The sequence below is a fragment of the Muscardinus avellanarius genome, assembly GCF_963383645.1.
Source record: "Muscardinus avellanarius genome assembly, chromosome: 14".
NCBI classification, from domain to species: Eukaryota; Metazoa; Chordata; class Mammalia; order Rodentia; family Gliridae; genus Muscardinus; species Muscardinus avellanarius.
In genome coordinates, this window is record NC_137800.1 from 82458607 (window position 1) to 82483699 (window position 25093).

Sequence of the window (25093 nt, forward strand, 5' to 3'; positions counted from 1 at the left end):
GTCAAAGGAAAGGCTCTGCTCTCAGCTCTCATCTCCAGTACTTGAACTCCAACTTTTCTGTGCCTTTTTCTGTGCTAAGACAGCAGTCATGAAGATAATATTTCACTTATAGCCCTGATAAATAAAAACATTTTAAAACAAGCTTGACGAATTCACATAGATTTTTGGTACTAGAAAGTCTTACATCTTTTGACATGAATCGATGTTGCCAGGAACACTGGAACATCGTGCCCTCGGTCCTGCTTTGAAAGGCATTCATGGCGTTACAAGCGGAAGTGATGTCCTTAAACACCACCACCGCACTTTGCCGGCCGCAGGCAGTGACGGAGCGAATTGGGCCGAACATTGACAGCCTCTGCATCACCGACTTGAGGTCCTCGGTGGGCTGCATGTTCTTCTTCAGCCACCTAGCGAGGGGCAAATGGAGCCGGTTACAGCAAACCAATGGGAACCTTAGTTTGTTGGGGTTTTTCACAATTTAATCAACAGGCATGAAGAGAGAAATGGCTCGTTTCATTGGAAAGCAATGCTCCTTATCTGTTGGAGTCCTCATTCTTGTTCAATGTGTTTTCTAAGAGGCACGCCTGTGAGCAGTCTTTATAACTTTCTGTTTTGATTATTGCCACACGTGTCACTTGACAAGGAGTGGCATGCAGTTTCCAGGGCTGCAAAATTAACATGGAGTATTTTCCTTTTCTAAATACTGTTCTTCCTCTTTTACCTTTCCTTCAAGAGCCAGCTTCCAGGTAGTTAACCCACCAAACGTCTAGCTCTTTAGTTCTGTTTTCTTCGACTAATCATTTATGCTTATTTGGCCCTGACTAGTACTCAATGCCCATTGTCATATTTACCCCCGTGCCCCCAAAAACTGCCCCAAATTAAAAATTAGTTAGAGACTGTGGCTTTTACAAGTTGAGATTTTTAAGACATAGAGTGAGGAGCTTTTTGGTAAAGTTTGGATCTAGAGTGTATCCAAAGGTTTCTGTGTCAAAAGCTTGGTCCCCAGCGCAGTAATGTTCAGAGGTGAGGCTTCTGGGTAGTGACTGGACCAGGAGGGCGCTGCCCTCACCCCCTGTGGATTAATATGTTGATGGGGGTCATGATTTGACTGTGTTCCTGGGAGGTGGTAGAAACTGCATGAGGCGGTGCCCAGTTGGAGGTAGGAGATCACTTGGGGCATGCCTGAGAAAGATATAGTCCCAACCCGTCTCCCTGTCTTTCTCCCTATATATTAATACTGGAGATTGAATCCAGGAATATTCAGCCTCTGAGCTACGCCCTCAGCCCCTTTTTAAATCATTTTTATTTTGAAACTAGTTCTTGCTAAATTGCTGAGGCTGGCCTCAAACCTACAATCCTCCTGTCTCAGCCTCCCAAGTCCTGGGATTGCAGGTGTAAGGGGATTACAGACCACTGTGCCCAGATCTGTTCCCCTTTCTTTGAGCAGTCCCCTCTGTCACATCCTACTACACGCCTCACACCATGATGTTATGCTTTGCCTCAGACCCAGAAGCAGTGGAGCCAGCTGATCTTGGACTGAAACCTCTAATACATGAGCCAAAATAAATCTTTCCTCCTCAAGATGACTTCCTCAGGTATTTTTTCACAGAAAAAAAAAAAAAAAAAAAAAAAAAAAGCTCGCTATTAGCCAGGGGGGGTGGCGCACGCTTGTAATCTCAGTACTTAGAGGCTGAGACAGGAGGATTGTAGGTTCTCAGACAACCTCAGCTACTTAGTGAGACCTTCTGCAACTTGTTGGGACCCTGTTTCAAAAATAAAGTATAATAAAAACGGTTGGGATATAGGTCAGAGGTAAAATACCTCTGGGTTCCATCTCCAGTACTGGGAGGAAAAAAAAAAAAGCTGGCTGTGACACCTTTTGAGAGTCAAACACCCGGTAAATACCAAACATGAGGACAAAAACTAGAGAGAAGATAGGTATGCTTAACCTGACTTAAACAGGTTTTCACACAGGTATACATAAAAAATTATATTTTAATGTGTATAGCTTTAATGTCTTTATGTACCAGTAAAATTTTTAAAAGAAATTCAGGCAGATTTCCAGTGCCTTTACAACAGTATAAACCCACTATTGTTTATCCCTCTCACCAATTACAACTAAAATATGTGGACAAAATATAGAAAAGAACTATTTAAGGATACTGGAAAAAATAAATAAGGCAGGTACATTGTGAAAAAGCATCAGAATACAGAGAAGCCACTGCCGAAGGATGATTCTCCCAGACTGGAAAACAAACAGTTGCTGAGACCTCTCTCAGGCCAGACAGCACGGTGCATCCAAACTTTACCATCAAGAAAAAGTCATATAGAAAATAGTGGGAAATTTTATGATCATTTTATCCACCCTTTCCCACATCTACCCCTTTACGTGGTGCATGCAGAAAGAATTGGCCTGGTTTCCAGTTCCCTCCTAAAGAACAGAAGGAGCAGAGTGCAACTTGTCTTTGATGTACTGGCACGTCTGTGGGCTACCTGAGGGACTGGTTTCTGTCTCACCTGACTCAGTGTTGGAAGAAGAAACAGTAGCATAGTTTTGGTTTCAGGCTAGAAGCCAAGGAAGACAGTGGGGAGCAATGCATTGCCGAGGAACTGCATGGAGGTGTAGACCTGTGGATCCCTGAGGGCGAGAGAGTCTAGACAGGGAGATACAGTCGTGACACAACAGGAAGGCCCTAAGTAGAAGCTAGAATGAGACTCTCTGGGAAATGATGGCATTTATAGCAGCTGATAAACCAGGTGCAGTGGCACATGCCTATAATTCCAGAATTTGAGAGGCTGGGACAGGACTGCAGGTTCAAGGCCAGACTCAGGAACTTAGACCGTTTCAAAACAAAAAATAAAATAGGGCTGGGGATGTAACTCAGTAGTATAGTGCCTCTGGGTTCAATCTCCAGTAGCACTTGTGCATGTGCAATGCACACACACACACACACACACACACACACACACACACATACACACACACACACACATACACACACACACAGAGTTACCAATTATCTAGATTTATCGACAGGACTTTAGGAGCCATCTGTGCTAGGAGGTATCTTCAGAACTAGTTTACTTAATCCAGCCATTCTCTGGGCTCTAGAGTCACAGTAACCAAGAAGAGCTTTATGACGGCGATTGCAAAACTGGCCCCAGTTCTTCAACTAGCCTGTATTCATGGCCTGGAGGGTGACTTGGCAGCCCCTTCCCCTGGGTGGAGCTGTCTCCTCATCCCTGAATCATTACCCAATACGACTTCCCGCTCCACTTTCATGCACCCCACCTCCAGAAAACACTTGACGCTCATATCTATCTATGTCAGTACTTACTTCTCAGAGACTAACCTGAAACCCAGGGAACAGAAACATAAATAAAACAGTCCAGTTTTTAAGAAGAGAAAATTTCCTTGTAGAAGGAAATATAAAAAAATGATGTGTCATTTGTTATGTTTTGAAACTCAAGCTCTATTTTCAGAGATATTCTGAGATTCTGCCAGAATCCAGTGAATCGCCCGTCTCCAATTTAACACCTGATGCGAGACCCTCGCGCCTTTTCTTGCACATCGAAAACTCCCAGCAGGTCCCCTGCTTCCACCTGGTTTTCCTGGAGGCCAGCGAGGCTTCGCAAGTCAGGTCCAATCACCCACCTTGTTAAAACCTCTGTGTCTCTAGGTATAGAAATCTGGCAGACTAGGGGTAAAGTCAAAGTTCCGCGTGTCATCCTATGGTGCCCCAGCCCGTCAGCATGCTGATGGGGGGACTGGGGCTGCCTCAGAGCCCTGGCGCGCAGTGTCTGAGTCCCTGTCCAGGAGCCCTGCTGGAGCCCTGCTGCTTCTGCGTGCTATCCTAGCTCACTATCCTAGAGCGACAGACATGGGCAAATCACACATCTCCCATCTTTACGTATTTTCTTTTCTAATTCCCAGTAAGGGCTCCTCCAACAGCTTGGCAGGGTATGTGTGTGTGTGTGTGTGTGTGTGTGTGTGTGTGTGTGTGTGTGTGTAAATGGGGCCTATGTGCTTTTATACAGAGCAGGGCCTGTTTTTATGCTCACTATGTATCTCAAAAGCCACATTCAATTCTTTTTTATTTTATTTTTTTTAACCCAGGGTCATTCTACCTCCTAGTTAACCCCACCCCCATCCTTTCCTGGAAACCCTTCTACCTCCGGGGTATACTCCCAGACCTATTTTATATTTTTATTTGGAAACAGGGTCTCTTAAGCCAGCAAGGCTGGCTTCGAACCTGCGCGATCCTCCTGTCTCCACCTCCCAAGTGCGGGGATTACAAGTGTGTACCACCAGGCCTGGCTAAAAATTTTTATTTTGAAACAGGGGGTCTCACTAGGTTGCTGAGAGTCTTGCTATATTGCTGAGGCTAGCTTCTTCAAACCTGCGATCCTCCTGTCTCAGCCTCCCAAGCACTGGAATTACAGGCATGTGCCACCATGCCCAGCTCAATCACTTTTTAGCTAAAGCAATAAAGGGAGTTTGTGGTCCCTCTGTTTATCTCTAAATATGTCAATATACAAGCAAAGGAACACGGCATCTACCTGACAATGATGGTGCACATCGGAGGCTCCTTTATGTTCTTCTTCCATAAGTGGCATTTCTTCCACCCTTCACTTACATTGTTGAGGGTTTTTCTTTTCCATGAGGGCATTCTGCTCGGCTTTGGGGTCATATTAATCTCCTTTGGAAACTGGTGTCTTGCTAAGATCTTCTCTAGACCAGAGAACTCGGGTATTTCACCTGGTAACAGGATAAGCATTAATAACATGGCATCGATATGAGACACAGTATTCATGCTGTTTAACAACTTTTCAGCTCTGTCATTCCTTCAATCCAACATTTCTGAGAAACTTTTAGCTCTCAGTATGGAGCTGGGCACTGTAATGCATGCCTGTAATCCCAGGACTTAGGAAGCTGAGACAGGAAGATTTCAGGTTCAAGGCCATCCTCAGCAACTTAGTGAGCTGTGCCCCAAAGTAAAACATAAAAATAAAAAAGGGCTGGATGTGTAGCTTGGAGGTTGAATGTCTCTGTTTTCAATCTCCAGTACCAAAAAAAAAAAAAAAAGAAAGAAAGAAAAAAAAGAAAAGAGAGAGAGATGTTAGCCTGGTCCTAGACATCAAAGTAAATGTGCTGTAAATGAATGAGTTAATGAATGAATAAACAAACAAAAGAAACAGATGAATGAATGGACAAAGCATTCAGGGAACCATGAAAACCCCTGGTTACTTGTATATGATTCTCAAACTAATGGCAAGTTACTGAACGATTATGATGATGATTATAATTATCACTTTAACTTTTATTGCTTACTTAGAGGTGGGCATTTTGAGACGTCTCAGAAGAAATGGGGTGAATGTGGATATTACTGTCTGGATCTTGACTTGGGGGTCCCTTTTGCTAGTGACTTTGCCTGAGCAAGGGCTACAACATAAGAATTCAACTTAAAATAACAGAATGCTTTGTCGACAAGAATCTGGAAGTATAACTTGTCCATCCTTTCTAATTCCACAAAATTTATTTCTGGCCAAAGTTAGATTGGTTTTTCTCACTTTATTATAAACATGTATATTTTTTACTACACCAGTAAGACATGTCTTCCTAATTTGGGGGCTTCAGTGATTGGGGTTTTGTGTTTGGACCTTTGCATCTTACTGCAACTCTCTGGATGACCAGAGGTATAGTAATGATGATGGAGATGAGAACCAGAGAGGTAAACATCCTACTTTGTCAGAAGTGTTTTAGCATCTTTTCTGGGACAGCTAGCAGCTCTAGGAGAGGTAGATGCTACAGGACAGCTCTCCAGAAGACTTTAGACCAATCCAGTTCTTCCTCATTTCTTACTGGTAGTTCTCAAGAATAAATGGCATGTGATGGGAATGCAATATCATGAGAGAAGGGAGAGCTGGCGGAACAGCCTGGCTTTGTGCCAGCTCCCTGCCTAGAAACCAGATGCTCTTCTATGTGTTTGCCCAGCTACTCAAAAGACCCCTAGGTATACAATCCAGGGTGGGCTGCTTTCCACGGTCTCTCATCAGTGGTACAAGTAAGAAACAAGCAGACAAGACTTCATCTACCCTGGGAGCCTTTCGGAGTCCTACCTACCAAGTGTCACTTGCCTCAAATATCAAGAAATAATTTTTTCCTCTTTATTGTTATGTATCCTAGGCTCTGGCTGCCCCTTCCTGTCTATAAGTAATAAACCCGTTATACATGGTGTGTGTGTGTGTGTGTGTGTGTGTGTGTGTGTGTGTGTGTGTCCTGTCTCACTGCACTCAGGATGAGCTGGTAACCAGTACTTAAGTTCACTGTGAAACTCTTTTAGAAAAAGGGATTTAGAGAATCACTTTAGGAATCGGGAAGCTGCTCCATCAAACAGTAAGAACAAGGAGGGGAAGACCAGAAGCTTAACTAAGGAACCTCAACTGCTGACATGGAAACCTGAGTACCATGGCTGTAGCCCATTTAGAAGGATTTGGGATGGACATACTGAAATCCAAGAAAGAGGAAAAAAATGATTTCTTGGTATTTGAGGCAGGCGACACTGGTAGGTGGGGATTCTCTATTTCCAATCTCAGTCCTACCAAGCCAGATTTAATTAATCTTTCTAAAATTATTTTTATCCTGTATTAGAATGTAATTCAATATACTGCCTCCTTCAAAGACAGTCTTTCTAAAAGAATAAAAGAGATAAGAGAAAAAGAAAAGAAAGAGAGAGAGAGAGAGTAAAAGAGAAAAAAGAAAGGGCCAGTCAGCTGAATTACACAGTGTTTTAGTGACATAGTCAGGTTATAACGTAAACTTCCTATCTCTTATTCAGCTGTCAACTGAGAATCAGCAGCCAGACTACTATTAACTCTGTGATCGACTAGAATGTGTTAGAAAAGCAAGACAGCTTCATAAACTTAATACAAGAAGATAGGCTGAACCTCAGAGATACTCAGGGTGACCCTACATAGGAATTAGATCCATAATGGCCCAACCCTCTTTTTTCTTGACTGAACTACCAGTGGTTTGTCCCATTGCATGGTAGTGGGCAGAGATCTCACAGTACCAAGAACTGGCTCAAAGGACCATAGGCCAGCAACCTGACTAAATGGTATAGGACTGATGAACCCCCAAGACCTCAAAACCACTCCAAGTGCATGGCAGACATGATGGCACATGCCTGTAATCCCAGTAACTGGGAAGCTGAAATGGGAGGGTTGCAGGTTTGAGATCAATCTCAGCAACGTATGGAGAACCTCAGCAACTCAGCATGACCCTGTTTCAAAAAATAAATAAAGCCAGGCATGATGGCAAACGTTTGTGATTTCATTACGTGGGAAGCTAAGAGGATCACAGTTCGAGGACAGCCTCAGCTACTTAGTAAGGTCCTCCACAATTTAAAGAATAAAAAAAAAAGTAGGGCTGGTGGTGTAGCTTGGAGGTAGAACTACCCTGGATTCTATCCCCAATGTTTCAAAAGAAGTAAAATAAAATAAATAATAAAAATTTAAAAAAATAAAGGGCTGGAGGTGTAGCCTGGAAATAAAATGCCCCTGGCTTCAATCACTAATACCAAAAGAAAGGCGCAGCAACTTATTCTTTACCAAGTTCAGTTTCATTAAACCAATAACATGCATTTGGGATTTTTTTTTTTTTTTTTTTTTTTTGCAGATCTGGGGATAGAAGCCAGAGGCATTCTACCTTTGAGCTACACCCCTGCCCTATTTTTTATTCTTTATTTTTAAACAGGGTCTCACTAAATTGCAGAGGGCATCACTAAGTAGCTGAGACCGTCTGCAAACCATGATCCTCCAGTCTCAGCCTCCTGAATGCTGGGGTTACAAGTGTGCACTACCACGCCCAGCGCATTTGGGATTTTGACAAAGACTTTCAAATTTTCCTTTAAAGCCTGAGTCAGTCAACATGCCACTGACAGTATATGAGGGTATTAATTTTCCACATGTTCATCATTATCTATCATTTTAAATTTGGCAAGTATAATGTCCTCAACATCTCCTCTATCTTATATTTCCTTGAAGACCAGAGTGTTTGAACATCTTCCATGTTTACTGATGATTTTTAGTTTGTGGATTGCCCGTGTGTACATTTTTCTATTCGACTACGGTGCTTATGTTTTGCATAATGACCTATGTGTTCTTTATGCAATTTGTAATGTAATCTGAATATCTGGATTTATTCACAATACTCTGGATTCAGGGACTAGGGATTAATGAGCATATAAGTGGCCAAATTCACCCTAATAGTTAAAACAATGTTAAACCACTACATACCTCCCTTCTCTGGTTTGTGTCTTAATCACCATGGCAGCTTTTACTTGTCTTTTAAGTTCAGAGGCACAGGTGGCTGCCATATACCTGTGTCCTCCACTTAGGTGTAATTAAGGAGTTGGACTCCACTCAATTGGTTAAATTAGCAATAAATCTGACCAAACTTCAGGAATGGCAGGCTATTCCAAATAGTAAAAATTTGAGTTACTAGCCAGATGCAGTGGTGCATGCCTGTAGTCCCAAGATACTCACGATGCTGAGGCAGGAGGGTCACTTGAACCCATGAACAAGTTTGAAAGCAGCCTGGGCAATATAGCCAGACCACCATTTCAAAATAATAATATTAAAAATGTAAGTTACTTATGATCCTCAGGAAAATTATCCAGCTTCTTCCTGGAGTCATATAATCATTGCAGGAGGAAGAAGAGGACGAAATGTAGCAAAGGAATGCAGTTTAAAATCTGACCGTCCCCTTGCCTGTTGAGAATCACTTGGCTGTTCTCTCACTCTTCTTAAAATCAAGTAAAACCTTGATTTATAAGTTTAGTATATTTCCCACTTGGTCCCTTCTCCATCTTCCCAACAGGCGTGCTTTGCCTAAAGAAGATGGACACAGCTATCTTGGTGTGGAAAAGACTTTTTAAATAAAAGAAGCAGCAGGCATGATAGTACATGCCCATAATCCCAGTATTGGGGAGGCTGAAACAGGAGAATCACAAGCTAGAGGACAGCTTTAGCAACTTAGACCTGCAGTAAGTTAGCAAGACCCTGTTTTTCAAAACAAAAAATAAAAAAGGTACAGCTCAGAGGTAGCATGCCTCTTGGTTCAATACCTGGTACCAAAAAAAAAAGAAAAAAAAAAGAAAAAAAGAAAAACAAAGCCGGGCGTGGTGGCGCACGCTTGTAATCCCAGCATTCAGGAGGTTGAGACCAGAGAATCGCGGTGCACGGACAGCCTCAGCTACTTAGTGAGGCCCTCTGCAACTCAGTGAGACCCGTTTTCAAAATAAAGAATTAAAAAAAAAATAGGGCAGGGGGCATAGCTCGGAGGTCAAATACCCCTGGGTTCCATCCCCAGATCCGCAAAAAAAAAAAAAAAAAAAAAAAGAAAGAAAGAAAGAAAGAAAAGAAAAACAAAAGGAGGAGCACAGAGACAGGATGATTACATCAGTACGTGGTAGAGTCCACAGTGGGCCAGAGGCCTGGTCGGGGCACAGGGCTCAGGTGGTGATCATTCCCTCAGTGTCGAGGGCCAGCTCCTCCTGGTGGCTGGAAGAAGCAGCAGTGTGTACCAAGGTAAAGTTAGTGCTTACCAAAAAGAGTGCAGGCCCACCCTCTCCCACATACATTTTCTTTTGTCCTCTTCACTCTTGTAGGAATGAAGCATCTCCATCATATGGTTTGGAAGCAGCATGTGAAGGTTGGAGAGGGCCTCAAACATGTGACACAGAGCATCAGGATGAGTGTAGGTTTTCGCCTCGGATTTGTCACGGGATAGAAATCTTTGGGCAGGAAGCTGGTTGCTGGTGGCTCCCATGATGGCTCAAAGAGGTATAGGGAAGAATGAACTTAGCAGTTGGTTCTCTGCCCAGCCTCCCTCCATGTGCAGGAAGAGATCACACATCCGCATTCTGGCCTCTGACTGCTGTGCATTCTGAGAATCACAATGGTCCGGGTCTCCGCATAGAACCCTGAGTACTCATCCTGCATCTTCAAAGCAAAGAAGTCCATGGAAAATATCCAGTCGAGCTTTTCTGGGATTTCCCACAGAAACTCCCGTTTGCTTACAGGATATGGACAATCTCTGAGGGGAAAGAGAGAGCTGTCCTAAAGGGAAAGAGGGCTAGCGGGTGTGCATATAGCCAGTGAGATTTTCCCATCTGGCCCGGAGTAGAGGCCTTCAGCCCTGAGAGAGGATAATTAGGACTCCACAGACCTACAAGGCCCCCAGAGCGAGTGGTTACATCAGCCCGATCCTCGGCAGGACTGAGAAAGGAGCTTCATGGTTCAGAACTAAGGAAATGTCCAGATTAGCACAGGTAAGAGGCCAAACTGCTTCTCATTCTCTTATCCAAACGAACACCTAGGAAATGAAGTAAACAAATGCTCCACTCTAGCCTTGCTGGAGAGAGGGCATTCTTCCTTATAGACTAAGGAGCAAAGGACAGCGGAGAAACTAAATCACTTAAACCACCAAATTTGGGCAGAACCAGCCCTAAAGATACTAGCAGCTAAGCACTATTTCCCAATTCACCATTCCTTACCAACCAGTGAAGCCAGGCTCCCTTAAAGGTTCCTCAAACCCTGAAGAACTGACTAGGCAGCCACAGTGCAGACGGGTGGGAAAAGAACAAGAGCCAGGCGTGCCATGGCCAAAGCTCCTGGTGTTGGCCGGCTTTTCACCAAAGAAAACCTTCATCCAGGACTGCAAAATGTCATGACTATTCCATATGCCACGTCCATGCCCAGAGCAGGAGATGCAGAACTCCACTTCTTGAGCCTGGTGTGACAGCGCACTAGAGTCCAGCTACTCAGGAAGATGAGGCAGGAGGATGGCCCAAGTTTAAGAGTTTGAAATTGGCCTGGGCTATAACAAAATGAGACTCCCCCCCATCTCAGAAAAGAAAAAAGAATGAAGAAAGGAAGGAATGAAGAAAGGGGGGAGGGAGGTGGAGGGAAGGAGGAGGTTACTTTTTAAGTTTCAAGTTACAAATTAGAAGAATACTTGGGAAGCTGAGACAGAAGGATCCCAGGTTTGAGAGCAGTCTCAGCAATTTAGCAAAGTTCTCCGCAACCTAGTGAGACCCTGTTTCAAAACAAAGTAATAATAATAAAAGGCTGGGGTGAGGGTGGCTCAGAGGCAGAATGTCCCTGGGTTCAATCCCCAGTACAACCACCACAACCACAACAGGTAAAACTGTTTAAAATAAATTATGTTTAAATAGGAACATACTCAAAATATGTTACAGAACTAACAAGAGCCACTTAAACACAATGTAATTCTCATAATTGTATGGATATTTTGAAATAGGAAACTGAGAAGGGGTAAGAAGGATAGAATACTCCTGCAGTGAAATATTCTGGCATCTTTCTTCCAAGCAAATCAAGTACATTACTCTAAACCCTCATTTTCATACATAAGAGAGATCAAACTGCTCTGAGCCATTGGAGATGCCAAGGAAATGATCTATTAAAATGTGGTCCTGCCAGGCGTGATGGCACATGCTTGTAATCCTAGCATTTGGGAGAATTGAGACAGGAGGATCACGGTTTGCAGGTAGCCTCAACTACTTAGTGAGGCCCTTTACAACTCAATGAGACCCTGTTTCAAAATAGAGAATAAAAAAATGGGGCTAGGGGTATAGCTCAGAGGCAGAATGCCCCTGGGTTCCATCCTCAGACTGTTTCTTAGCCAGAGGTGGTGGCAGCACACTTCTATGATCTCAGTACTTAGGAGGCTGTGTCAGGATAGCAGTTTCGAGGACAGCCTCAGCAAGTAGTGAGACTCAGCAACTTAGCAAGACCTTGTTTCAAAATAAAAATAAAATAAAGCTGGGAGTGTAGTTGAGAGGTAAAATGCCCCTGAGTTCACACACACACACACACACACACACACACACACACACACACACACACACACAATCACTACCACCACCGATCCAGCAATCTCAGTAGTGGGCATATACCAAAGGGAACAAAATCAGTATGTTGAAGAGCCGCCTGCCCATGTTCATTGTAGGACTGTTCATAATTGCCAGGCTATGGAATCAAGTTCCATGTTCATCAGTGGATGAATCAATATTTTTAAAAATGATTTAATACACACTGGAATACTATTGATGCATAAAGTATTAATTTATTTATTCACTTATTTTGTGTGTGATACTGGGGATTAAACCCAGGGACATTCTATCTCTGAGTTACACCCCTACTCCTGTTTTTTATTTATTTAATTTTTTGGTGGTACTGGGGTTCCTGGAAACGCTTTTAACTCCGGGTTACACTCCCAGACCTATTTTTATATTTTTTATTTGGAATCAGGGTCTCTTAAGTCAGCGCGGCTGGCTTCAAACCAGCGCAATCTTCCTGTCTCTTGCCTCCCAAGTGTGGGGATTACAAGGGTGTGCCACCAAGCCTGGCTTGTTTATTTATTTTTCGTGGTACTGGGGGTGGAATCCAGGTGCTTTTTCTACCTCCGGGCTATACTCCCAAACCTATTTTATACTTTATTTGGAAACAGGGTCTCCCTAAGTTGCTGAGAGCCTCACTAAGTAGCTGAGGCTGGCTTCGAACCTGTGCGATCCTCCTGTCTCAGTCTCCCAAGCGCTGGGATACAATCACGAGCCACCATGCCCGGCTTTTATTTTTTATTTCTAAACAAGGTCTCATGAAGTTGCTGAGGGGTTCACTAAACTGCCTAGGCTTCAATGGCTTCAATATATGCAGCCTCACAACCTGCAATCTTCCTATCTTAGACGCCAAGGTACTGGGATTACTAGAATGCACTGCCATGCTCGGCTATAAATTTTATTTTTAAATAAGCTGTCACATAGATACTTTTTTGTTTCTGTTTCTTCTTTTTTACATGTAAGACTACTAGGACTCAACCTCATTCATGTTCTCGAATTATAACATCCATTGTTTAGGGTGGGAGTTAGCCATGAAGCTGACTGGCAGCAACTGCTCTGCTGCTAACCTGCCCTATGATCTTGGTCCTAGCCTCCAGGTCTCAGCCTAAGGGTCTAAAGAGTTTTGATGAAACATATGCTTCTATTTTGTATTTCATTTCCAATTCTATTTTTTAGTGGCCAATATATTTACCTTTGTAAAAAACCATGCTTTGTTTTTTCTTCTCTTTTTTTTTTTTCTCTGTGTGTGTGGTGTGTGTGTGTGTGTGTGTGTGTGTGTGTTACTGGGGACTTAATCCAGGGACATTCTACCACTGAGCTACACCCTCACTCCTTTTATTTTTTTATTTTGAGAAAGAGTCTTGCTAAGTTACTGCACATTGGCCTCAAACCTGTGATCCTCCTGTCTCAGTCTCTCAAGTACGAGAATTACAGGCATGCACCACCAGACCTGGCTGGGAATGGAACTCTTCTACCTCCGGGCTGCTCTCCCAGACCTATTTTATATTTGTTATTTGGAAACAGGGTCTCTTAAGCCAGCGAGGCTGGCTTCGAACCTGCAGGATCCTCCTGTCTCCGCCTCCCAAGCACAGGGATTACAAGCGTGCGCCACCACGCCCAGCTTAAAAATCACATTTTAATGCACTATATGCTCCCTAGACCAGATTAGAGAAAATTCTGCTAAGTGTGGCACCCTCCTCTCCTTGCTGTGATGTTGAGTTGCTATGACAGGGCGGCGAGCTGCCTCGGTGCTTAGCAGAGCATTAGTAACTAAATTGATCCCGCAGCAGCAGCCTTGGGAGCAGGACTCTGCGTTGTTTTGCTAGCTGGGCTAATCTTTTATTCAGGACTTTTAGGTTAATAGCAATTTCTTTTTTTGTTCTAAAGAGGGTCGTGGTGCCTCCTGAACACCTTCTCCTTTCCACTGGCCACAGTGGCTGTGAGGTCAGCTGGCTTCCAGAAGGGAGAGTGTTCAGTAATGTTCACAGAGAGAAGATCATCTCCAAGTTTCTCAAGGGAAGTGTTCTGAAAAGAGTGCTCCGCTCACAGCAGATGAGGTGGGAGGGTCCCGACTACCAGAAAGAGGATCCCAGCCAGGCCCTTTCTGGCACCAGAAAGTAAGTGCTGATACTGAAACCTAAACCAAAATGCAAAGTGAGTTTGTACTCTAGGGCTAGGAAAACAGCTGCAGAGTCTAGGCATCTGAGGGACAGTAAGATTTCTGAAGCAGTTCACTTGGAGGAAAATCAAAACTAAGGAGGAAATATATGATTGACAATTTATTCAAAGTACTAGCTGCTGCCCGGTACAGTGGCTCACACCTGTAATCCCAAGACTTGGGAGGCTGAGACAAGAGGATCCCAAGTTTGAGGCCAGCCTCATTAATTTAGCAATAGCTTCAACATCAACAACTTAGCAAAACCTCATTTTGAAATTAAAGAAATAAAAAAGGGCGGCTGGTGGTGGTGGTGGTGGTGGTGGTGGTGGTGGTGGTGGTGGTCCAAGACAGAATGTCCCTGGGTCAAGCCAGGAGAATGATAAAAAGGAAGTCATTTAATAATTCTGTCCAGGAAAAGAAATAGATCCTTAGAGCATGCATTATGTACAACCCATCTCAGAGAGACTTTTAGGGAACAGGAATCAGTTCTGTAATGAAAGGAGAAAGCAGAAACATATGTACAGCCAGGAAGATGAGAGATGTGTAAACACAGGGACACACACGTGCACTTCTGCATGTGCATGCATACACACACACACACACACACACACACACACACACACACAATTTCTTGGGGAGGAGGGCAGGGTGATAATTTCCCAGTTAGATCTATTTGTACAGAGTATTGGCTAGAATTACATGAACTCCAGCGTTGATCCCAATTTAACTATTTTAAAGTAACTGTTAATTTCTTTTACTTAAATTTGTTTTCCATATCAGATTGTTGTGGGGAAATGGATAATTATATAATATAACATATATATATATACATATAAAATATATATTCATTCTTTCCTCCTCCCTTAGTTATGTAGAACTGTAGTAGACATATGCATATTTAGGAATATAAAACTGGGCTCTCAAAGTCTAAATGTATCCCAGACAGGAAGAAAAAAATACCGACTTTTAGCCAGGCGTGGTAGCACAGACTTGTAATCCCAGCATTTGGGAGGCTGAGACAGGAGGATCCGGGTTCAAGGTCAGCCTCAGCTACTTAAGTGAGGGCCTTTGCAACTCAGTGAAACCCTGTTTCAAAATTATGAATAAAAAATAGGGCTGGAGGGTGTTGCTCGGAGGTAAACTGCCCCTGGGTTACATCCCCACTACTGTAAAAAGAAAAAGAAGAAAGAGAGAGAAGGAAAGAAAGAAAGAAAGAACGAAAGAAAATACCGACTTTTGCTCTTCCCGTTCTAAGACAGATGACTGACCTGACCTGACGGGGCAGAGGTGGGCCTGCTCTCAGCAGGGACAAAATCCTGCCTCCATTTTCTGTGCCCGCGGCCTCCGCAGTCAGAGGTCTAGGGCGGCGCTGCGGGGCAGGGCGGGCCGTGGCAGGCCCGCGTCGAGGCGTCGAGGCGCCGAGGCCTACTGGCCGCCGCGCGGGTGCTCAGCCGTCTCGGGAGGCCGGCGCCGAGGGAGCCGGAGGCCGCAGTGACCGAGGAGCGCGGCGCCCCGACCCCGGCAGCGGCCGCCCTGCAGCCCGCCATGGCCGAGTGGGCCGCGCCGCCCGCGGGCCCCGCCGGGGAGCCGGAGCCGCGGCCCGGCGCCCTCCTCCGCCGGCGGCGCCGCGCCCGGGCGGCGGCCGAGGCCCCCGCGGCCCTCGAGGGCGGCTGGCCCTGGTGGAACGCCCGGCCCGACGCGAGTTGCCGGGCGACGCGGCCGCCGGGCCCGCCGCGGCCTCGGCTGGCGTCGGGGGACGCGGCCCGGGCGCCGCACAGGCCGGCCACGGCGCAGGCCGCCCGCCGCCCGCTGCCCGCCCTGTCCTCCCGCTGCAGGAAGGCCGAGCCCGACGCCGCGCCCGGGAGGCCGTTCGCCCGGCGCGCGGAGGGGCCGGGGCCGCGGGCCGGCAGCGCCCTCGGAGAAGACGCCGCCCGGGACGACACGTGGGCCTGCGGCGCCGCCGCGGGGTAAGAGCCGCGCCTCGGGCCTGGCCCGGACCCCGAGCCTGACCCCGAGCTCCCCGACCCCTGACCCGACCCGACCCCGACCTCCGACCCCCGACCCCGGGCACCTCCCCGGCCCAGGGCCTGGCAGGGAAAGCGGTGTCTCACCTCAGAGCCGCACCTTCTGTTTCTTTCCCTGGAGAAGACCTAGACTGTAGATGATTAGCGCACGTAAGCCCAGTCAGTACTGCAGGCCTCTGATGGTAATTCTTTGCCGATAGCCGCACTGTAATCCAGTGTGGCTTGGTTTATTATCTTCAGAGTTCTCAGACACCGTGATAGTTTGGTATGGAAAATATTGTCCGGTCCAGTGGGTTTCTGGGACTTGTTCTGCTTGTATGTAAGGTTAATCTGGCTTTCACATGGAGCACTTTTTGCTTTGATTAAAAATAGACGTCACGGCACCATCTTAGAAATTCCAGATGACTTGCCATATTTTTCCAATTTGTATTTCATTTTCCTTACCTGATTTCTCCCTTTTCCCCTCTGACCTTAATTTCATAATCTCTGTCAATGAAATCTTGGTTTGGTTTTGTCCACGTCCTTTCTTATGGATGACTTCTTACGGTTACTCCCATCCTGACCTCAAAGTACCCTCTGCGTTATATGGTGTGGTGTGGTGTGGTGTGGTGTGGTGTGGTGTGGTGTGGTGTGTGTGTGTGTGTGTGTGTGTGTGTGTGTGTGTGTGTCTGTCTGCTACCAGTCTATATCCCTACCCCGCTAAGCAGTTTTCTTAACCTCTTTTAGATGGTGAGCAAAAAATCATGCTTTCGCTTTGTATAAATGTGCCTATCCCACAACCTGTCTAGGATTTTAAGGAAACAGAGGAGCAGCTACCACAAACTGGGGAGAAGAAATGGTGAGAATTGTGGCGCCAACCTGCGTGTGTCAAGCAACTCTCAGGAGGTATGGCAGATTCTGTCCAACTCCAGCCTTGTGCAGCAGCTCTTACTGCTAGGATTCCCCTTGAGTGCTGCTGCAGAGATGACCTGGCTGCTTTTGTTTTGTGAGCAGTTTGTACTGAGTTTTCCCTTGGCACATTTGAGATATCAAATAGACATTTACTTATTTTGACCAAGGGAAAGTTAGCCTCTTTCCAAATTTTGAAACATTTCTAATTGCAATTAAATTTTATTAATATGACACCGGGCTTGGTGGCGCACGCTTGTAATCCCCGCACTTGGGAGACTGAGACAGGAGGATGGCACAGGTTAGAAGCCAGCCTCAGCTACTCAGTGAGGCTCTCAGCAACCTAGTGAGACCCTGTTTCCAAAAAATATATAAAAAAGGTCTGGGAGTATAGCCCGGAGGTAGAAAGTCTCTGGGTTCCACCACTGGTGCCACCACAAAAAAAAAAAATTATTAATATAATTTATTTTTATTAAAGATGTGACCTTGTTATTAACCAGGCAGTGCTCATCTTTTCCTTTTCTCACGTGTGTTCTGTGAAAAATGTCAGTTAAGGCAGGTGGGATATCAAGGTATAACCAAGTCCTAGCCCCTAAGAAACTTTCAAACTAGTTGTCTTCATGTTTAGTTGACGAGCCTTCTTTACTGGTTCATACACTTGTGCTTTTGTTAACTTTATTGTGTGAACTGCACATTTTCATAGACTTTCTTTTACCATTTATTTTTCTCACATGAACATTTGGGACACTAGTGCCCCAGACTACGTAGGTGAAAGAAGTGTGGGAATCCACTGGGGAGATTTTTAAAATACAAACATCCGAACCTGATCCTTATCCTACCAAATTTAAATCTTTTTTTTTTTAACCCCCACTGCCGGGGATTGAACTCAGGACCTACACATCTTGCTAGGCAAGTGTTCTACCACTGAGCTATATCCCTAGCCTTCGACTATTATTTTTACTTATTTTATTTTGTGGTACTGGGGATGGAGCTCAGGAGCATTCTACTTCGGAGCTATACCCCCAACCCTATTTTGTTTTTCATTTGGAAACAGAGTCTAAGTTGCAGAAGGCCTGGTCACAAACTTGCGATCCTCCTGCCCTCCTAACTACTAGGATTACAAGTGTGTACCACCATACCCAGCTCAACTATTTTTTTTTTAACGGGTTTGGGGATGGAGCCCAGGGACGTTTGACCTCTAAGCTACACCCCCAGCCCTATTTTTATTTTTTATTTTTTATTTTGAAACAGAGTCTCACTGAATTGTAGAGGACCTCACTAAGTAGCTGAGGCTGTCTGCAAATCACAGTCCTCCGGTCTCAGCCTGCCGAATGCTGAGATTACAAGCATGTGCCACCACGCCCAGCTTCAACTATTATTTTAAAAAACAACTGCCCAGGCGACTCTCTATAGAGATTAAATCTCATCTATGTTACCCCATAGAACAGAAATTTTATTTTTCCAAAATTTCCAAGGATGATCTGCAAGCCTCCTTTCCCATATCCAGGTATCCTTGATACCTTTCTGGGGATAAGTTAAATTTCATGCTGTATTGAAGCTTATTTCTCCTTGTTCTTCCTTAGCATGGAGATACCTAATAATACCTAACATTCCATTTGCAAAGAGATTCATTTACAAAAGGTTTTCTCATTTGCAAGAGAATAAAGGGTTCATTCCTAAAAAAAATTCATTTCTTATAATCACTTCCTCACTTCCCATTTCCAATATAAAGTATCCCAATCACCCCTACTCATACCCCAAGGTGTATATCCCCTCATAGCACCCTACACCATGTCTGAAACAGGATAATCAGTAGATACAAATAAGCTTTTTCCTTTTCATTCATTTTTGGCTTTGTTTTGAATATTTCCAAGTGTTTCTCAACATCTGGAATCCAGACTGAGTCTGGTGAGTGTGAGCGTTGAATATAATGCAAGAATTAAAGATTTTATCTGATAAAAGATTTTGTAGGCTTTCAGATCTAGTAATCAGATACAGAAAACTTGATGAATATTTCACGCAGGCAGGCACACCCTGAACAGGGCATTTAATTACATTAAAAAATCAGTTTTGGCTGGGTGTGGTGGCGCATGCTTGTAATCCCAGCATTTGAGAGGCTGAGACAGGAGGAGCTTGGTTCAAGGACAGCCTCAGCTACTACTTAGGCCCTTTGCAACTCAGTGAGACCATTTCAAAATAAAGAATAAAAAATAGTGCTGGGGGTGTAGCTCGGAGGTAGAATGCCCCTGGGTTCCAACAAGCAGTGTGGTGGTGGCGCACACTTCCCCTGTGCTTGGGAAGCTCAGACAGGAGGATTGCACAGGTTCAAGGCCATCCTCAGCTACTTAGTGAGGCTCACAGAAACTTGGTGAAACCCTGTTTCCAAATAAAGTATAAAATAGGTCTGGGAGTATAGCCCGCAGGTAGAAAAGCCCCTGGGTTCAACTTCCAGTAACCCCCCCCCCACACACACACACACATCAGTTTTGAAAACCTGTGTCATTATTTTTAACCATATGAGCATGAAACCAAAATGTACTGTAAAGGGTTTTCCAGGTGAATGACAGATATTATCAGGTTGGTAATGGTTTGACCAGAGAAAATTGCATGTTCCTCAAAGACGCTGATCTTATCCACGTAGGAGGCAGAGGGGTCATAAAGCTTTATGCTTTTTCTTCATACTTTTCCCAAAGAGCAGGTAAACTTGTGTATTTGAGCTTTTTAAGTGTTCTTAAAGTTTATCCTAAACCAATTGTTATTTTAGAATTTATCTCTCTGGAATTTGGATTCAGAAGTACCTGTTCCTGAAAATAAAAATTTCCCACCTGGAAGGGATAGTGCAGCAGGTGGTAAGAAATCCCAGATGTGTATATTTATGCACTGGAATAACTACTCATATTAAGGGGGTTTGTTTAGAATATAACCTGTTTGATGTAACTATTAATTGTCTCTTTTCACACACATTCTTTCAGGCAAAATGAACAAGGTAAGTATGCTTGGTTTTAAATAATTCAGAGACACTGCTTGTAAATTATTTGCATGTTCATTAGTTTTTTTCTTCTTCAAAGTTAAATTTTAAATTTGTTTCTATAGTTTTTCAAGCAACTTAAAGACTACTCTTTTACAGAACTGCAATTTGGTCATTAAATTAATATTGTTACATAGCTCTTTTTCAATGTTAACAATACCATAAATGGGTTTTGACATTGTAATAACTTTAGTGATTTCTAGTCACTGCCAAAAGTTAGTCTCCGACCTTGATATGCCTTGAAGTAATTGCAATGGTCAATATCCTGTCTGGAAGTAGTGTAAAATTAATCTTTTATCTGATCAATTTTGATCAAAATATTAAACACTTGTAAAATAATCCAAATGACATCTAAGGTTTATTATGTTTCACTGGTATTAAAAATAGATTATACTAATTTCTCCTGGGATCAATAAGAACAAATTATTTCTGTATGCATAATGGGAGCACATTGAACTTTACTTTATATCCTGTAGTTAGAACAAGAACCATACTTTCTTAGATGAAAAGGGAACACAGATATGTGGTGTTTAAGAGTCTTATGCTACTTTGTAGAGTGATTTGGAAATTCCAGTAGAGCAACTGATGCTAGAACTTAATTCATCAGAGCATGCTCACAAGAGAACACAGGTAGGATTTTATTCATCATATATTCTTAAAATTCTTTTTTTAATTATACAGTTTCTCTAAAATGTTGTCATGATTTCTCTGTTATTAGAGTAGTAAACAAGGGATGTTTCAGTTATGGAGTTATCCTCTCAATGAAAAAGGTATCACAGAGAACAGGTAAGAGAATGTTTATTTATTTATTTATTTATTTATTTATTTATTTATTGTGTGTGTGTGTGTGTGTGTGTGTGTGTGTGGTACTGGGATGGAACCCAGGGGCATTCTACCTCCAAGCCTCACCCCTAGCCCTATTTTTTATTTTTTTATTTTTTTGCAGGTCTGGGGATGGAACCCAGAGGCATTTGACTTCCGAGGTACACCCCCGGCCCAGTTTTTTATTCTTTATTTTGAAACAGGGTCTCACTGAGTTGCAGAGGGCCTCACTAAGTAGCTGAGGCTGTCCGCGAACCACGATCCTCCTGTCTCAGCCTCCCGAATGCTAGGATTACAAGTGTGCGCCACCACGCCCAGCTCCTATTTTTTTTATTTTGAAACAGGGTCTCACTAAGTTGTGGAGGGCCTCACTAAGTAGCTGAGGTTGGCTGTGAACCTGCAATCCTCCTGTCTCAGCCTCCCAAGTACTGGGTTACAAGCTTGTGCCACCACTCCCGGCTCAGTGTTTATTTTTGTAATACCTGAGATTCCTGTTTAAGTACAGATGAGTTACTCACTTGAAATACTAGGACCACAAACAACAAGCAGAAAAATAATTGTGTGCAAATAGAGGGAAGTTACATAAATTCATCCTAAAAAGGAAGTAGCAGATACCACAGGTAGCCAGTGTATGGGAAAGAGTTTATTCCTGTTCTACAGATGAGGAGACTAAGGCATGGTGACAAGTAACCTGCCCAAAGTTACACAATTAATAGATGATAGAACCAGGATGCAAAAGTACTAAGTACTTGGGAGGTTGAGAGAGTAGAATCGAAGGTTTGAGGCAACTTAGGAGACCCTCAGTACCTTAGTGAGACCCTATTTCAAAATAAAAATTAAAATAGTGCTGGGGGTATGGCTTGGAGGTAGAATACCCTTGGTTTCAATTCCCAGCACATTAAAAAAAAAGTAGCTTGTCTTGTTCATGCTTAGTTACAATCACTATGAAATACTGTTTCAGACCTTACCTGGGGTTTCTCTTTTTGTTTGTTTCTTACATTTTATTGTACATTAGAACAAGCTAGGCAGCCATTTTACTTTATTTTATTTTATTTTTAAGATTTAAAGAAGTTTATTAAAAAAGATAGAAACACAGATGATAGTTACAGCCTCATGTTACTCAGGGGTAACATGAGGGGGGGCTTCAAAAGAAATCACCCTAGGCAGCCTTTTTAAAAACACAGGTTACTAGCATTTGGAAATGACCTTGACCTTTTATTGAACACTGCTTTGGGTCACTTTTGCATGCAGTGTATTAGTTAGAGAATATCCTGAGTCCCATTCTTTTATATCCAGCTGTAACAACAACTTGATAGCACCTCCTGGTTGAAGGATCTCACGTCCATGAGGCCCAAGTAAAGCTCCTCTTATATTAAATTTCAAGGGGGAAGCCAAGACATGCTAAAGAGAATTGTGGCTGATGGTCTCAGGGAATGTTGGTGCCGATGGGTAAACTAATTTTATGAGAAAGAACTCAGCCGAGGATTTGAGAAAATCCTCAACAAGGATTTCAAAGTAAGAAGTGAACTGTATCACTGTAACAGAGGAGCAAACATCAATTAAGGCAGCAGATGGCAGTGGTTGGGATCAGCCATGACGTTACACCGCCATCTGGGTTCAGATCCCAGCACCACCACTAGCTAGATGTGTGACTTTAACCACTCTGTATCTCAGTGTCCCTATCTGTAAAAGGTCAGAAACAAAAGTCCTACCTCTTGGGGATGTTGTGAGGACTAAACAGAAAACTGTGTATGATAGAGATTTGCTATTAATGGGTAGGCTTGATGATGGTGCAGAGATGGAGTTTTATGTCAATGAATTATTAAAATTATTAAATTTTTTTCTCTGCAGTATAGTCATAAACAAGCAAAGAAACTAAAAATTACTTTCATTTAGTGTCCAACATTTCACAAAGTACATTCATATAAGGGGTCCAGTACTCAGGCCACCTCTGAGGTAGGTACTGTCGTTCCATCTTGCTGACTCCTTTCCAGCCATCATAACTGCATGTGCATATAGGGAAATAAGTATAAGTAGCCACTTTTAGCCTAATGACTATTTATAACCACTGTCAGCCATTTTTAGTCATCATAATTTTGTTGGCTGTCCTTGTACAAAGGGATGTCCAAATTATCTGAATCCATACTTTAAAATTTTGCATAGTTGTATGTCATTAGAGCATATTTTAAAATCAACATATTTCTGTTACACATGATTAGATACATATATATGCCATTGGGAACTAAACATTAACTTATCTTTGATAAGGTTATCTGTAATTATTTAGTAGCCTTTTAATTCTAGTCAACAAATGACTTATTTATTTTTAAAGGGAACTCAAAAAGTCTTCAGTGGAAACTGACTTAAATGTAACCAGTAACCCCGTAAGGCTCTTTACCCTAAACCACTCAGTAACAAGTACTCCAGCTGATCAGCAAGCTGGTTCTTACCCGGGACTGCCGAGGCCAGTAGCGCTCTGCTGGCCCTCTGCCGACGGAGACTGTTCTAAGGACAGAAACGAGTTTCATGTTACTTCAACTATAGAAAACTATGGTGAAACTTTATCTGCACCAAATTGGAATTTGAAATATGGAAACAGCAGTATGGAAGAAAATTTAACTGATGAGAGTGACTTATCAGAAACTGAGAAAGCAAATGATAATACTTTACTCAGCTACTTTAAAAAGATGGAGCTGAACTTAAAGCCAGAAACAATAGAAAACGTTGAGGAATCTTTTACTGAGGAACCTAATGAAGTATTTCGATATCCCGATTTTCTTCCCCCTCCTTTCAATAATCTGGACTTGCACAAAATTGCCCTCTCGAAAGGTGAAAACTGGAAAGCAACAGTGGAACATCCGGACAGCTCCACTGATAGTTTGATAACTCGCTTATTGGAACTGGAACGATTACAACATACCACTATACAAAGGGAGAGGCCAAAACTACAGTCGACTTTCTGTGTCCCAGCAGTTATGGAACGACCCTCTTCCTCCAAAGCCCTTTTGAAAGCGAGACAGCCAAAACTTCTTGACTCTTTGGGTCTTCAGACATCTTGTATAGATAAAAGTCGAGAAAAGAGGAAAAACAATTCCAGCTCTGGCAAGCTTGAACAAAACGCTTCAAAGTGGAATTGGAGCAGTGATAGCAAATATAAATGGAACTCCAGACCCCCATCTCTCAAAAGTTCATCCACCACCAAGCAATTGATTGCAACTTATGATGACCTTAAGAATCCCAAAAGTTCCATTTTAAATCCATGCCGAGAACTCTCACCCAAGCCTACTACTGCCCAGACAACTCAATCACTGGTTAAAATGGTCCCAACAAGATGTCTGCCACCAAGGTCTCCAATACCAGTTTCACCTGTACCCCTGACTTTTCCCGAAAATCAGAGGGAAGAAATTAAGCCACAAAGAACCAAAAAGAAACTTTATCAAAAAAGTATACTATTGAATAGACCATTCTATATTCAGAAACTAAACTGTTTATCACCTTCGCTTATAGGTAAGGGTAAGTGCTCACCCATTGACCAAAACTCTTTTATACATTTTAGTGAGCAAATCTATTCCAAGAAGCCCAGCTAAAATATGGTTTAGCATTGTGACATAGGTATTAGAAACAAAAAACCACAGAAAATGATTGTCATAAGTAGCAGATCCCGAAAAAGTCATGGCTTAAGTCACAAGGGTTTCTATACTGAAGTACTTGAATCTTTTGCGTGTTGTTTAAAAAAAATGTTTAACTTAGTATAAGTCTATTCTAAGGATTATTTTTTGTTAATTGTTTTCCATTAAAAATCTATCAATAAATGGTATCACCGACCCATTGCTGCTGTTATTGTGTTCTAATATACAGACAGGAAGGGGTTGCAGTTATCTCTCAGTGGCTTTCTTAGTCCTTCCTACTCTGGTACCTTAGAAACTTTCCACTTTTTAGGTCCTTCTTTGTTATATACATGAAAGTAAAATCAATTCTCTTTTGAGCCCAACCATAGGTTTAAGCATTAAAAATAACCCTTTTCCACTTCAACCTGTTACCTATTTATTTTTGTGGTGTTGGGGATGGAATCCAGGGGCATTTTAAATCTGAGCTATACCCTCAGCTACTTTATTCTTTTGAGACGGGGTCTCACAAAGTTGCTAAGGCTGGCTATAAACCTATGCTCTTCCCGTCTCGGCCTTCCAAGTACTGGGATTACAAATGTGCACCACCACACCCGGCTCTCAACTTGTTTTACAACACTGAA

General features: G+C 43.2%; 2 protein-coding genes across 2 annotated transcripts; one reads left to right on the forward strand and one right to left on the reverse strand.

Annotated features, from left to right (window-relative positions):
• Positions 1-102: 102 nt before the first annotated feature.
• Positions 103-9832, reverse strand: LOC308273234 (testis expressed protein 56-like; the record flags this gene model as incomplete). Its single annotated transcript, XM_080710318.1, has 4 exons — positions 103-114; positions 185-407; positions 4561-4759; positions 9643-9832. The coding sequence occupies 4 exons, from the start codon at positions 9830-9832 to the stop codon at positions 103-105; spliced, it is 624 nt and encodes a 207-aa protein (XP_080566444.1).
• Positions 9833-16941: 7109 nt separating this feature from the next.
• On the forward strand, positions 16942-24431 carry FAM217A (family with sequence similarity 217 member A; the record flags this gene model as incomplete). Its single annotated transcript, XM_080710319.1, has 5 exons — positions 16942-16991; positions 19759-19843; positions 20578-20652; positions 20741-20808; positions 23177-24431. The coding sequence occupies 5 exons, from the start codon at positions 16942-16944 to the stop codon at positions 24429-24431; spliced, it is 1533 nt and encodes a 510-aa protein (XP_080566445.1).
• Between the last annotated feature and the right edge of the window lie 662 nt (positions 24432-25093).